The sequence below is a fragment of the Mesoplodon mirus genome (assembly GCF_964341445.2).
Source record: "Mesoplodon mirus genome assembly, chromosome: 4".
NCBI classification, from domain to species: domain Eukaryota; kingdom Metazoa; phylum Chordata; class Mammalia; order Artiodactyla; family Ziphiidae; genus Mesoplodon; species Mesoplodon mirus.
In genome coordinates this window covers 54,280,409-54,296,117 of record NC_138979.1, presented here as the reverse complement: position 1 = coordinate 54,296,117, position 15,709 = coordinate 54,280,409, and the positions used below count along the sequence as shown (strand labels likewise).

Genomic DNA, 15,709 nt, shown 5'->3' with positions numbered 1-15,709 from the left:
GCCCATCTTACAAAGGGTTCTTTGTCAGAGGACATGTCACTGTCATTCTCAAAGCAGAAATCAGGACTCCTCAGTTGTAGAGAGAGATCAGTGACAGGTAAAAACCTCCACTTTGTAACCAGGGCTCCTTGTTTCTGACTTTCGAAGTTCTGAGTAAAGGATGACACTCAAACTGGTCAATGGCTTCCTCAGGCCCCTGGAGACTCCAGGGAATGGGGCTCTGAGGTGGAGGCCTACTGGGAGGGAGAGGCAGCCACTCCTTAGGGCAGCTCCATTCTCTCTGGGGAGGGTGGGGACACAAAGGTGACTCCCTGCCTAACCCGCCTTGTAACTGGGCTTCCAGCTGCTGGGTTTTCAGAGGGCCTTGCCGTCTAGGCACAGTAAAGTGCCGGTGAAAAGCACTTTGGCGGGAGAGGAATCAGGAGAGTGGGATTCTGGCCCTAGTTCTGCTGACTGATGAGATGTGTGCCCCCAGGGATGTCACCAGACTTCCCAGTCACTGAAATTGTTAAATGGGAGAGCTGGCAAGGATGATCTGAGGGTGCAGATGAGAAGGGGCGGAGGCCCACGGGAGATGGAGAGCAGGGAGGGCTGGAGTGCTCTGGAGAAGGCCAGGTGCATCTGCTTGTTGAAGCATGGGGAAGGCCGGGGGCCCTCCAGGTTTGGGCCCAGACCACAGAGATAGGGAGTCTGGTGGGCTGTCTCCTAGCTCAGCTTGCCGGGTGTTGCCAAGGCCCAGAGAGCCCACCAGCCATGAGGGAGAGAAGCCCCCAGCTTCCCCCCATCAGCCATGGCCTTGTATGCTTCTGCCCTTGAGTGGATGCCTGCAGAATCCTGGCTCTGGCCTGCTTGTCTGTGCGAGCACCCTTAAATGCTGTGCGTGTGGAGACCCTCTCTAATGGCCGTGGACCACCCTGCCCTGGAATGAGTGTGCAGGCAGCACCCGTCCTCCTCGACCTGACCTTTCTTACGGTCTGTGTGGGTGATCATTCCGCCCTGGTCCTCCCGTGGCCTGGCGCGTGCAGTGAATGCAAAGAGGCTGCTTGCGTGCCGTCCGCCTGCACCTTGGACTGCCCTTGGAGCAGACGTCAAAGTAACTCTGGCCCTTCTGTCTAAACACCCCCTAGTCCAAAGGAGAGATCAGAACCCCTGAACAGCACAAGGCAGAGCCCGCCCAGCTGAAGACCGAGCGCCTGAGAGAGTACACCCTCAAATGCCACTCAAGCATGCCCCCCGACAACACCTATGTCAACTTCGAGCGTTTTGCCTGTGTGGTCGAGGACGTGGCTCGGGTGGACCAGGGATGCCGGGCCCTGGCGGGGGCCCGTGACACCATCCAGGACGATGTGGAGACCTTGGTCTCCATCTACAATGAGAAGGAGGCTTGGTACCGGAAGGAGAGTGAGAGAGCCCGGCACGACCTGTCCCAGCTCAGGTACGAGTTCCGCAAAGTAGAGTCCTCGAAGAAGCTCCTGCGAGAGGACATCCGGGCCACGGAGTCCCGCCTCGGGAGCACAGCCAGGAAACTGGACCATCTGCAGGCGCAGTTTGAAGCCCTGGGGCAGGAGCTCTTGGCAGACTTACAGTGGCTCCAGGAACTGGTGGGCGGCTTCCAGCTGGAGAGTGGGAGCATGGACAGCCCCAGCTCCGTGTGTTGCCAGGACTCCAGTGAGTGCCTAGGGGAGCCGCTCAACAGATCACGCAGTGAGGAAGTCTAGGCCAGCTTGAAGCTCTGAGCGCCAGAATCGAGTCAGGAATGCATCCTGGATGGTTTGCTGAAGCCTGTTCCCAACTGCCCTGCCGGGGCATCGACTAGAATTCTCCTGCAGGGGTGTGTGTCTGTAGCATAGCCTTCCACCCCCTTCCCAGATTCCAGAATCACGGAGGGGCTAGCTAGTTATCCATTCTGTACCTCCTCTCACCAGCCTGGTTTTCTGGGAGGGTGGCTGGCAGGGCAGCTAAGCTGTTAAAACGATTGAGGATGAACACCCCTCAGTGTACCCTCCTACAGAGGGAGGACGGCTGGCCCTGGAGAGATACTTGATAACTGATTTGTGATAATGGATTTGTTCACATCTCACTTCCCGCCTTATAGATTGCAGGTCTTGGGTAATATTCTAGTTAACTAGGGATAACAGTCAGTTGGCTTGGTGCTTTCCTGCTGCTGAAGGAGGGATTCTGAATGCACAGAGAAAAGATTACTTTTCATTTATATTGACTTTTCACTTACCAAGCATTTGTGGCTTTGATCCTTAAAGGAACCTGTGAGACAGGAAGGTAGGTGGTATTATTATTGTTGTTACTGTCATTTCCATGTAACTGAAGAGGAAATTGACCTCGAGAGGGAAAATGACTTAAGTTCATTCATAGCTAGTTGATACGGATGAAACAGAAACCCAGGATGCCCGGCTCTATAAGATGAAGTATATGGGAAGAAACAGGCTTTACTGTAAAAATTCACGTTAATATTAAAGTTCAGATCCCAGAGGTAAAGTAAGCATTTTCATGTATTTTTGCCAAGTCAGGTGGAAGCCTTATACCTTTAGGCAATTGTACTAAGAAGTGTGTGTAGAAGGCATGCAGTTTATCGTTCCCATGCAGCTGTGTCCCTGTCTGAAGATCACCTGCAGAATAGGAGGGGAGGGGCAGCATCTCGCCCTTCTCCACTTCCCGCCTCTGGCTAAGGGCTCCAATCTTGTGTTGGGAATGAAGGCCAGAAAGGACTCAGCAAGCAGGTTCCTTTTCTCATGTCCCTAAGGTCTGAACAGGGTGGACATTAAGATTGGGGGGCCCAAGGCTCAGTGCTCCCTTCCTGACCTCAAGCTGTGCGCACCCCTCCCTGAGGACTGGATCATCTTGTCTCCCTTTTCCCGGAGGAGGGGCCAGCCAACTAGCTCACGGAGAAGGAGTGTGGAGTGTGGGCCCAGTGCTGTGCTAGAAGCTTGGGGGTGAGGGAACAGATCGTATCATTTCAAAGTGCCTTCACAGACTCACAAACCCCCTGTCAGATAGGTGGGGTAGGTGTTATTCCCAATTTGGAGCTGAGGAAACAGAGAGGATGTGATTTGCCCAAGGTCACAATAGTGGCAAAAGTGGAGACCTTCTGATGATGTCCGTTGCTCTCTCTGCTTCCCCTAACTGCCCCAGTCTCCAAGAGTTTACTCTCTGCTGTGGGGCAGGTTACACCAAGACACATCCATCTATGCATTCACAAAGAATTCTTAAGCACCTATCTACTGCCAAGCATTCAGCCTGGCCCCAGGGATACAATGTTGAGTGAAGTTTGCAGTCCAGTACCAGATTCCAACATTCATCAAGAACATTCTACAAAGGTAGAACGGCAGCTGGGACCAGTGCGATGAAAGAGAAGGGTGCAGCACTGCAGGAGCCCGCAGTGGGGGATGATCTAGTCATCCCTGAGGTGGTGATGCTGGAGCTGAGATCAGCTAAGCAAACCAGGGAGAAGGTAGTGCTCCCCACAGAGCTGTCATGCCAGGGCTCTGTGCTGGGAGGGGGCCTGGGGGCTGAAACTGCTCAGACAGAAAGAAAGCTGGAGGGGAGAGAATAGCGTATGGTGTGGACGTGGCTGGAGAGAAGACAGGACCAGCAGGGCTTTGCTGTATTAAAGAGCTCTGCCTTCATCCCAAGAGTCATGGGGAGCCATGATGGGTGCCGGGCAGTCAACAGCCTGACGTGCTGGCGGGGGCAGGGATGCCCAGTGAGCAGCACAGATGGGGAGTGGTTTAGAATGAGGCATGAGATTGTGATCCCATGAAACCATGTCTTTAAAATCCTACCTCTAATTCTATTTGCATGCTGGATCACTTCAAATATCATATATAACATTTGTAACAGAAACTTTTTTCATCAACTGTAAGAAAGCATATTTTCATCAAATGTAAATGCATCATTATTTTATGACCCCAAAATAAAGAAAAAAAAAAGCCCAGGATGGGAAGTCCAATAGGAGACTCCACATACAAAGCTGGGACACCCTCACTGAAAGGGTAAATGGGAAATAAAGCCACCAGGCAGGAAGGGGAGGCAAGGGAACGTGTTTGTCTCAACCTTGACACTGGGTAGAGGGATGGGAAAATCCTCCACTGAGAATAGGAGTCCCAGGTCCATGGTACTCGTGCAGGTTTTGCTTTCTGCATTTGCACAATCAGTGGGATCCAAAAGAACCTCAAAACAAGTGAATAAACAAAACAACAACAAAACAAAAACAAAAGGACCTCGAGCAGAGGATCTAACATCAAATGGTTTGAGGCTGGGTGGCCCCAATGGCTGGCAGAATCAGTGTGGTCATCTTCCGGGACACCTGCCTTCACTTCAGACCGACAGTAAGGATATGATGCCATCGTTTGGGAGTTAAGTCCTGATTTCAGAGATCCAAAAATGTGCATCTTGGAATCAATGGAAGATGGCAAAGCCCTGTTCCCTAAACCCTGTCTGGAAGAACTGATACAAAAGACCCATCTACGAGCTCTCCAAGAACTTTCCTGCCCTGTTACAGGACATGATGTGCCCATTTGGCATAAGGCACTGCAAAGATTAAAGGTCCCTTTGGCCAAGTCCACAGGTTTCCTAAGGAAAGGAAGCCCCTGATTGAGCAACTCAGGGCAAACTTTCTTGTGAAGGTCGAAATAAAATGCAATGAAGTAGTAAGATGTGGATGATGATTTGAATTAAGGAGACTGGGAAAAGGGAGAGAGAAGTGGTTATTTTAGAATCCTGGCATCAGCTTCACACTGTCCATACTGGGGGGTCCTCAGGCATGAGCCACCCGACACCCTCTTTTTACAAGATTTTACAGGACAGGATTTGTCTAGAGTCCCCCAGCCAGTCAGCCCCAGAGCTGGGGTCAGAACCCTAAGTGGTTTTCCTCACAAGTAGTGGAATCATCTTCTCTGTGTTCATGTCCAGTCGTGGGTAACAACTTGTCATTTAGATGTTTTATGAACAGACTCTTTTATGTACTAAGTGTTTCCAAAGACAAAGTGAAGTGAAGTGAAAAATGCCCCCCAAGTCTTTCCGGGAAATCGGAGGAGATTGTGACCTTCCTCTGTCACCTGGTTGGTCCAACTCCCATCACCCTTTGGCAGCAGAACCTGATGCCAAGGGGAGCCCAAGGAAGCCTGTGGAATGCCCAGCCAGAGGACCTGCTAGATTCCTCCCCACACGCCCACAGCTGGCATTTTAACAGAGACATCAAGGACAGGGCAGGGCAGGGCCGACGGTGGCAGGATGGGGTGTTTCGTTGGTACCTAGACGGACGAAGACCTGCGGGGCACCGCTCTGTGGCCCGGCCCATCTCCCGTCACAGAGGATCCTTTCATTCACCAGGCTGTGAATGAAAGGTCAGCCTCTGTGCTCTGGGCAAATGCCATCCTGGGGAGTGCAGGGTGTGCGTGTGACATCTTCCTGAATAGCGATTCCCAAGGAGGCTGGAGAGTCGGGGCCTGGGGAAGGCAGCAGTCTGTCCCTGCTCTGAGGCAGAGGCATGCCTCACACGATTACCCTTTTGCGTGGGGAAGGGTGGAGATGGCGTGATAACGAGGTAACCGGTGATTCTGCAGATGCAGGATGCTGGCAGTGAAGGGATGGAGCAAAGTGATAATGGTAGGAGAAGCCAGAGTCTCCTCTGCAAACCCCTTCCCGTACCAGCCACCCACCTCTCCAGGTGATCTTGAAGTTCGCGACTTCCCACCTCACTCCATCAGGCAGGGCTGTGGGCCCTTGTGGGAGGTGGCTGGGTGCTCAGCTCTCACCCCCACTGGCAGCCTCTGTACACGTCTGTGGAACTGAATGGCCTTTTCTGCTTTGTCTGTGAAACTCTTGGCCTGTGGAGAAGATTCTTTGCCCTGGAGAGGAGACCCAGCAGTGGGCATATTTGAGGAGCAGAAGAAGCCAGTTCATTGAACAAACACTGACTGTGCTCTGGCTCTGGAGGGAGGTGACAGATAAGGACAAGACAACCCCTGAATAGAAGACTCAGTGTTTGGGACAGATGGGGCCCCAACCAACTGGGAGGTGAGGAAGGCCATGGTGAGTGAGAAAACAGGGGTACCTAATATTCCAGAAAACAGGAGGGAGACGAACTCTGACTGAGGAAGGGTAAGAGGGGCGGCAGAGGGCAGAAGCATTCTCGGGGGGGGGGGTCTTGCCCCTAACACTCCCCTCCAAGCTGTAGCCTTGTGGGGAAGGTACCAGGCAGAATTTGGAGGGATATGGGGATGAGCCCAGCTTGGTGTCAGGAACGTGGAGCTGTCAAATGGAGATTAAAGGGGAGGAGGTTACAGAGATTTAAAAGAGGGAGACTTTCTGTTTTTAACTTTTTGTTATGGGGCATTTTCAAAACTGGCACAAAAGTATCGAGAATGGCAGAGTGAATTCCACGTATCTGTTACCCAGCTTTGAAGTAATTTAAAGCAAACTTCAGACTGACTTACCTCATAAATTCTTCAGCAGGAATCTCTGATAGGGAGTTTCTTTTTACTATGACCACTGCGCCATTATCACACCTGATAAAATCAAGAATAATTACTTATTATCATCTGGATACACATTCTGGAGTCACATGCCCCTGCTTTTTTTTTTTTTTTTTTTTGCGGTACGCGGGCCTCTCACTGTTGTGGCCTCTCCCGTTGCGGAGCACAGGCTCCGGACGTGCAGGCTCAGCGGCCATGGCTCACGGGCCTAGCCGCTCCGCGGCATGTGGGATCTTCCCAGACCGGGGCACGAACCCTTGTCCCCTGCATCGGCAGGCGGACTCTCAACCACTGCGCCACCAGGGAAGCCCGCCCCTGCTTTTCTTAAGGGTGTCCTGTTATACTCGGTTTGTTCAAATCAGGATCCAAACGCAGACCTCACATGGCAGTTGGATGTTATGTCTCTCAAGTCTCTTCAGTACAGGAGGGAGAGCTTTTGAAGCTTTTCCTGGGGATAAAAACTTGCTCGGAAAACTGAAGGTCCCGGGGAGAAGATTAAAAGTGAGAGTGTATCTATGCTGAGACCTAACTCAGAAAAGTAAGGCTGGGTCAGGCAAGGAAAGGGACATTCTTACCTCTTTCCATTGGCTTGTTCAGTGTAGGGACAACCTGCAGGAACACAGCCTCTCTGCAGCTCTCCCCACCCATGCATAAGGAGGTAGAGACTCAGGCCCCTATAAGCCTCACGTGCTCCTTTCCTGGTTAAACAGGGAGGTAAGGCCAGCAGGGCCCAGGCTCCAGCCAGCAAAACAGCCAGCAAAAGGAAGAGGTGGAGATGCCACCTACAGAGAGATGCCACTAAGGGAGATGAAGGAGTGAGGCTCAGAGAGACAGTCCTGGGCAGGAGAGGAAAGTGGGTGCTCAGGTGTCCATGGCTTTCAGTGGAGGATGGGGCTGGAGTAGTGACTCACATGGAGGTTCGAAAAGTTGCCAACTGTTGGCAGTTTGTAGAGGAGGCCTGGTATTTATTTATGATTTTATTTTATTTTTTTAATAGATCTTTATTGGAGTATAGTTGCTTCACAATACTGTGTTAGTTTCTGTTGCACAAAAAAGTGAATCAGCCATATGCATACACATGTCCCCATACCCCCTCCCTCTCGTGTCTCCCTCCCACCCTTCCTATCCCACCCCTCTGGGTCATCGCAAAGCACCGAGCCCATCTCCCTGTGCTGTGCTGCTGCTTCCCAGCAGCCAACTATTTTACACTCGGTAGCGTCTATATGTCGATGCTACTCTCACTTCGCCCCAGCTTCGCCCTCCCACCCCATGTCCTCAAGTCCATTTTCTATGTCTACCTCTTTATTCCTGCCCTGCAACTAGGTTCATCAGTACCATTTTTTTTTAGATTCCATATATATGTGTTAGCATACGGTATTTGTTTTTCTCTTTCTGACTTACTTCACTCTGTATGACAGACTCTATGTCCATCCACCTCACTACCAATAACTCAATTTCGTTTCTTTTTATGGAGCCCTGATATTTAGAGAAAGTCTTTGGAGTGCCTTTTCTGGAAAGCCAGGGTCTGTCTTTATGCCTGGGAGGATGGCTGCTGCTCCATCTCCCTGCTCTGTGGATGTCGGTGCTGCCTAGCTCTCCCCAATGGACTTTTTCAGAGACACTTTCATCTGCATGAACAAAACCTTACTTTAGCCACAGCGTTCTGTCTTCTTTTCTCCCTTCCCAACATTTTTCTGAGACACCAAACATGCTCCTAGGAGCCTGGTCAAAATCGCCCACACTCTCTGGTCTCGCTGAAGGACCACAAGGCTGGAAGGTAGGCACTGTTTGTTTGCAGAAAGGGGAGGGTCGGGAGAAGGCGGAACAAACTCTGTTGCCCCTCACACCCTGAATTTAATCCAAAGTGTTGGTGTCACGTTCCTTCTGGGAACTGACTTCACTGCAGAATTTATGTCTCTCTGCCTTCATGCCTAGATGACAGTGTCAGCGCTTGGTGAGCCTCTTAGCAACCCACAAGGCCCATTGATTGGGAAAGGCCAGCCTGACAGGTTTATAGCCTCTTCCTCAGAGTTCATGCTGTTTTGTGTAGCATATATACAGGGCCCTAGAAGTAACTGCATCACCTCCCATGAATGGCCTCTGGGAATGGTCCGATGTGATATTTTAGTTGGGCTTCTCTGCTCACTGGCTGGCACTGCTGGACCAGTTGGAAGGTGGGATTCTCACTACCAGGACTCCCCTAGCCTGCCTGTCAACCTTCCATACTTGGGGTTTAGCCATCTCTCTCCTCACAAGGGTGTCAATCAGTAAGCAGACAAAAAGAGGTCCCCTCACTCCCAGAGTCTAAATTCCAGCTCATCAAACTCTCCAAGTGAACTGCAAGAGTGTCCCTTGCAAGGGTTCGACTCGAAGGTGAATTGCAGACATTTGTGAAGTTAGAGGCAGAAATGTTCTGTGGGCTGGGAAGGCAGGATGCCAGTCACCTTGGGAAGGAGAAACTAGTTGCTGAGAGGTATGGGGAAGTGGAATTAACAACAAATGAATAAATATGGAATAAAATGTCAGGTAGTGACAGGTGCTTTGAGGAACTGGGGCAGAGGCACAGTGAGTTGCATGGGGCAGCTGGGTGCTATTTATATAGGGTGGTCAAGGAAGGCCTCCTGAGGAGGTGACATTTGAGCAAAGACCGGAACAAAATGACAAAGTAAATACAGTAAGACCTGGAGACCTTGGGTTCCTGGACCAGCAAGCAGACCCATGCAATGAAAGCCACAGGGACAGGAAGGAGATGGGGAGAAAATCAGGTTACAGAAGGACCCAGATGATACAGGCCTTGGGGTTCTTGGTGAGCCTGTTGGGTTCTATTGAGAGTGCCCAGAAGCTGCTGGAAGGTTTTGATGCCAGGAAAAGGCAGGCTCAGCACAGATCAGTTGCCCTCTGCCCTCTTTTGCATCTCTCTTCCAGGTGGGACCTAAAGCCAGGGCTGGGCTTGCGGAGGAGGTGAGAGGCGGTTAAGGAAAGAGCTGGGAGAGCAAGGCATGGCCTGATGGTCCCCTCAGAGCCCCCGTCCTTTTCTCTCCTCTCTCCTCTCTGCCTTCCTCCTTTTCCTCCTCTCTCCCCTCCTGCACTTTTTGGCCCAAACCACCGTGTCCCATTTTAGGGGAGTGAATAGCCCCTGGCTCTCTCGTCTCCCCTCTGTGTCAAGGTTGTGTGCACTCTCCTCCCTGCTCCCTGACCTCCCCAGGACTCTGCCTCTCACCTTGCTGATTCCCAGGCAGAGCTGTGGGGAGTCATGGTGTCATGACACCCTTCCGTGGTCTCGCGGCTGGACTGATCCAGGTGCCTGGGCCTCTCACCGGTGGGAATGAGCAGGCCCTGGGACTTCGTTCTGGTTTGATTCTGCAGCAGCTCAGGGAAACAGTTTATCCGTACAGCTCTTCAGCACCCACTGTCTTATGCTCTGCATCAGGAGTGGGTAGTGAGGAAACATTGACAAAAACATGAAGAGCTGACCAAGAGAGGTGCTAAGTATACTGCAGAGCTGACTGAGAGGTGCTAAGTATACTAAAGGAGCACACATGTTTTGGTCATGTTGGGAGAGAGAGACAGTGTTTCTTGGAAGTTATCTTGGAAGAGGTCATGTTTGAATTGGGCTTTGAAACACACAGAGGCTGTCCTGGAGGAGGGAGATTGGGTAAACAGGGAAAGGGCCTCCTGCCAGAAGATGTCAGGTCCAGAGCAGTGTGGGCCGGCCATATGCACTGGCTTCCACTGGCACCTGGCACCATGATGAAAAATAAACAGGCATGGAGGTGTGCTTGCAGTGTGGTTAGGAGACAAGACCAGCATCAGGAATCAATGAGTGACCTCACTCAGCGGTCACTGAGGTGCCAGAGGAGGCACTGCTCTGAGGAGTCTGTCAGAGCAGAGAGAAGAATAGAGCTGGATGGGACCTTATGGATCGTCCCGGGCAGTTCATTTCCTTGAGGTCGCGGAGTCCTTTAAGAATCGTTGGAAGCTATTGACTCTTCTCAGAGGAAATGTATGTCTGTACCTATACACTAAGTTTTTTTTTTTATTGAACTATATAATTCACATACTATAAAATTCACCATTTGAAAATGTACAATTCAGTGCTTTTTAGTATATTCACAAGGTTATACAACCACCATTACTATCTAATTCCAGGACATTTTCATCACCCCAGAAAGAAACTTCACACCCTTTCATAGATAGTCATTCCTCATTCTCCCCTCTTTCCAGCCCTGGCAACTACTAATCTACTTTCTGTCTCTGTGGATTTGCCTATTCTGGACATTTTATGTAATTAGAATCATACAATATGTGGCCTCTTGTGTCTGGCATCTTTCACTTATTATACTGTTTGTAAGGTTTATCCATGTTGTCCTATGTATTAGTACTTCATTCTTTCCATGAATGGATTTTCCATTCAGTTCTTCCATTGTATGGATATACCACATTTTGATTGTCCATTCATCAGTCGATGCACATTTAGGCCCTCTCCACTTTTTGTCTATTATGAATAATGCTGCTATGAACATTCATGTACAAGTTTATGCACTAAAATTTGCAGACCATTTCAGGAGGTTCACAGAACCCCTGAAACCCATCTCTTGATTTCTCAATCTAGGAAAACCTTGTTTTACGAAGAGGCAGGAATTCATGAGGGAATGGACTCCTCACATTGGAGTCCATTAAATATGTCCAGTTTTTTTGTATATCAATTACATTGCAATAAAGCTATTATAAAAATAAAATAATTTATAAAAAGATGGAATGGAGAAGACAGGAAGGCTATCGATAATATATTACTATTTATTGAGCAACTCTAAGCTAAGCACTTTACATCCCCCATTTACTTAATCCTAAACAACCCTGTGACACAATGTTATTTATTATCCCCATATTACAGATGAGAAAACTGAGGCTCAGAGAAGCCATGCCAGGTTTCTTGGAGAAGTCAGGGTTTAAGCTAAGCCTTGACTGCCAAGCAGTGAAAGGCAACTACACATCCCATCTCCTCTCTACCCCCATCAAAGCCCCTATTTCCTTACATTTATTTCTGAGTGGAGTACTAATGCCCGTCTGCTAACGAGGCATCCATTCTGCTAGGCCCAGAACTGGCCCAGTGCACAGTGGGCATCCTGGGCTGCTGTACGATGACCCTTCCCCAGAGTGACCCATGGTTGAAGGACCTGCCTCCTGCTCTTCCCCTTCGGGGAGGTAGGGTCTGAGCCTTCAGCCCAGCCAGCGTGCACATCTGGCTGTGGTAATAATAGCGCAGGGGTGCCGAGGGCATCTCTGGAACAGCTGAGACTTCTGGAACCGTTGCCCTCAGCATGAGGTTCCTCTGCGTGCCCTGCCCAGCAGGGAGGTCCCGGGGTCAGGCTAAGGGTGGCGTGCAGTCGGGGGCCCTGATGCCGTCCAAAGCCCAGCGTCAGCCGCCATGCTCTGCTTTGTCTCCCAGCCTGTGGACAACCAGCAAGCCCTGGTGCGCAGGGAGTCCCTGGTCAACCTGGAGAACTTCAAGAAGCAGTATGTCCGCAGGCGGTGGAAGGTGGGTCAGGGCTTAGGGGTGGGAGTGGGGGCCAGGTGGGCTCCTGGTTCCCTCCGGGGTCTCCGTGCACATCCTCACCTGGCGGTTCCTCTCCTCCCCCTCCCTCAGCTCTCCTTCAGCATCGTCTCCTTGTGTAACCACCTCACCCGCTCCCTGATGAAGAAGGTGCAGCTCAGGCAAAATGAGGACCTGGTGGGTAAATGCAGTGCCCTCTGATTGGGTGGAATTCTGGGTGAGGCCTGGAGCTGGGGGGAGGGGGGCGGGGAGAGGAGGTGGGGCTTAACTGTTTCTGGCAGGCTCTGCGCTGTGATCTGTGTTCGGGGGGACCACTGGGGTAGTGCTGGGAGGGGGCGCTCCAAGGGGGCAGCATGAGCCTCTGGAGGACCTCGAATCCTTTCCTGGTGGGCTTTCGAAGGGACTGCTCTTGCCACTCTACAGCCCCAGCCTTCCCCTGAGGACCTGTAGCCTGCCAGGGACCGTGGGAACAGTAGACAACGAGACTACCGGGGGCAATCCAGAATCAATTCCTCACGATCCAAGGATCTGCTTTAGAATGAAAGCTTTCCATTCATTTGCCGATTTTTACATTTCTGTTTTGCTTTAGATGGCCAATAATAATAAAAACAATAATATTTAGATGCTATCTTATATTTGATTAGCTTGTTGCAGTTTTATGTGCATCTAAAATGAGAGACTTACAATATAATATAGTAGTCAAGAGCATGGCCTCTGGAGCCAGACTGCTAGGATTCAAATCTTCCACTTACTGTGTGACCTTGAGGAAATTACTTAACCTCTCTGTGCCAAAATGTCATCATTTGTAACATGGGGTTGACAGTAGTTCCTACCTCACAGTGTAGTCATGAGGCTTAAATGACGACATATTCTTAGAGCCTGGCATTTTAAGTGCTCGATACTTACTGGCAGCTATTGTTGTTGTTTAAAATCCTCTCGTAGACTGTAAAGTGCAGAGCTGGTGCTACGAAATGCAGTGTTAGCATTGCAGCTGGTCGAGGTTCCCTGACAGGCCCTCCCCACTGCTCAGCGAGTGTGGTGAGGGCCCCAGGGGTGTCCAGGATGGCACAGGTCAGGACAGAAGGTGACTGCCTGCTCAGGAAGAGGCTGGAAGGCGGCGGCCGGAGGTGAATGGGCTGTCAGCCCTGGGCAGCCTCGGGGCGCACAGCACTTAGGCTGCATCGCGGGACCTGGCACAGCCCCTGTGCTCCCCCCACCAGCCTGAGCTCTTCTTTTTTTTTTTTTTTTTTTTACAACTTTATTGGAGTATAATTGCTTTACAATGGTGTGTTAGTTTCTGCTTTATAACAAAGTGAATCAGTTATACATACACATATGTCCCCGTATCTCCTCCCTCTTGCATCTCCCTCTCACCCTCCCTATCCCACCCCTCCAGGCGGTCACAAAGCACGAGCTGATCTCCCTGTGCTGTGCGGCTGCTTCCCACTAGCTATCTATTTTACGTTTGGTTCTCACTCTTGTCCGGAACTTGAGGATTTATGGCTCCAGAGACCCAAAACAACTGTGTGGCTTTGGCCAAGCCGTGTCCCTTCTCTGGCTGCCTTCCTCATCTGCTGTAAAAGGGGACTGGACTTGCTCCCCCTGAAAATCCCTGTTAATCATAAGTAGACTGTTCTCCAGCTTTCTTTTGTATTGTATGGCTCTGACTCATGCTAAAAAGTTTCTATTCAGCAGAGCTTGAGTTATTTTTATTGTTATAGCCGGGCTTGGTCCAGGATGTATTTGGCTAAAGTTGATCTTGACCTTGGATTTCCAGCTGGCTCAGGCCAGGGGAAGGAGAGAGGGCCCTGGGTAGGCACATGGCTGACAGCGGGCATGCCTTTCAGGACGAGTTGCCCTGATACGGTGCTGGCCATTGGGAAAGAGGAACAGAGAGTAATTGAAAAGCGTATAAAACTCTTTCCTAATTTTTGTCCTTGTGCAAACATTTTTTTTTTTTTTTTGTGGTACGTGGGCCTCTCACTGCTGTGGCCTCTCCCATTGCGGAGCACAGGCTCCGGACGCGCAGGCTTAGCGGCCATGGCACACGGGCCCAGCCGCTCCACGGCATGTGGGATCTTCCTGGACCGGGGCACGAACCCGTGTCCCCTGTATCGGCAGGTGGACTCTCAACCACTGCGCCACCAGGGAAGCCCTGTGCAAACATTTTAAATAGTCCTCTTTTTACTCAAACAGTCAGCACCTGATATCAGCTCAATGGCTCACCCTACATGTGGAAAAGGAATGAGTCCCAGGGGACTTCCCTGGTGGTCCCGTGGTTGGGACTCTGCGCTTCCGCTGCAGGGGACCGGGGTTTGATCCCTGGTCAGGGAATTAAGATCCCTGCACGCTGCATGGCGTGGCCAAAGAATAAAAAAAAAAAAAAGGAATGGGTTTCAGACATCTATTATTCACTTTTCCAAAAGGCATTTTCCTTAAAAAAGAAAGATACATCCTTTTGTTTAGGAAGCATTAAAATTGAACATCTGACAATAGATTTTTTTATGACTTGCATTAAGTCTTTCTGAATTAGGACTTTGTTTAATAGTTTTAATAATTTAATTAGATGCATGTGGCGTGAATGAAAAAGGCATGGTGACCACCAGGGTGGCTGCTCCACTCTGGCTTAGCCATGTAGGTGCTGATGGACTGCACTTTACTCTTTTTCTCTTTCATAAAAATGGAGCACGGAAGCCATTTCCCTGGAAAGACTACATGGCAGGGCTGGTTAAAGGTGCAGCTTAAGCTAGTCAAAGAAGAGTGGGGGAGGTGGCCGTCAGGGTTTGGGGAGATCCCTGTGGCTATCCCTCCCCCGTTCTCTCTAGGCTGAGTTCAGGAGACCCACCAGCCCACAGACCAACTATCCAAGTGGTCTTGATTATGTGGCAGCCACAAAGGACACCGGATATAATTTTCATTATTATTATAATTTGGCCTCTTCTGGTACCTGATTTTCCCTAGATGCTCTGCTCTGCCTGTATTCCTTCCTCCTGGGAAGGCGGCCTCAAGGCAGTTGGTCTGGTCCCATTTCAGGTCCCTCCCCACCCCCATCCCACCCACCCCTGGTCTCTGGACAGAGCAACAGCCTTCCCCTCAATGTCCATCTCCCTGGTTTACAGGCCCGTGACCCAGGTGTATCAGCTCAGGTTGCCCAGCACGACCCCATTCCTGGCACCTTCTGACCCTCTTGCCCTGGGTCTCTTTTTTTCTTTCTTCCAGAGAAATTGTGAGAGTGACACAGAGGAGGACATCGCCAAAAGGAAAGCCCTCCACCCTCGGAGGAGGAGCAGTACCTCCTAACTGGCCAGGCTCAAGGTGGCCACCAGGGAGGCCTGGGCACTGCAGGGCTCCTTTCTATGCAGACTCTTGGACCCCGCTTGTTGCCAGCACCCAGGCATTCTGCATCCCTGAGCACTTTGCAAGAGAGATGGGCATGCAGGATTCAGAAGCGTTTACAGGGGAGCCAGGAAACCCTGGGAGCTGTGGCTGTCACCTCCTGGGAATGCAGGAGACTCCAGCATTCCCAAAGCTCTTAATTCTCCACAAAACGGGCTTTCACCTGCTGCCAACATCAGAACCTGGATGGGGATGTGGACCTAAGAAAATTATGCAAATGACCATCATCATCATGGGTGAAGGTCAGATTCAGGCAGCTTTTCTCACA

At 50.7% G+C, this 15,709-nt stretch overlaps 2 protein-coding genes across 4 annotated transcripts in view; both read left to right on the top strand.

Annotated features, from left to right (window-relative positions):
* Positions 1 to 15,486, top strand: part of DAPK2 (death associated protein kinase 2) — a 122,686-nt gene extending 107,200 nt beyond the window's left edge. For all 3 annotated transcript variants that reach the window (XM_082618871.1, XM_082618872.1, XM_082618873.1), the window contains 3 exons: positions 11,941 to 12,030; positions 12,139 to 12,222; positions 15,265 to 15,486. In XM_082618871.1, the coding sequence (XP_082474997.1) occupies positions 11,941 to 12,030; positions 12,139 to 12,222; positions 15,265 to 15,345 (255 nt within the window). In that variant the 3' untranslated portion in view covers positions 15,346 to 15,486. The remainder of the gene's footprint in view (positions 1 to 11,940; positions 12,031 to 12,138; positions 12,223 to 15,264) is intronic.
* Positions 925 to 1,718, top strand: LOC309802244 (death-associated protein kinase 3-like; the record flags this gene model as incomplete). The annotated part of the gene is made up of 2 exons (XM_082617671.1): positions 925 to 972; positions 1,128 to 1,718. The coding sequence occupies 2 exons, from the start codon at positions 925 to 927 to the stop codon at positions 1,716 to 1,718; spliced, it is 639 nt and encodes a 212-aa protein (XP_082473797.1).
* Positions 15,487 to 15,709: the final 223 nt, after the last annotated feature.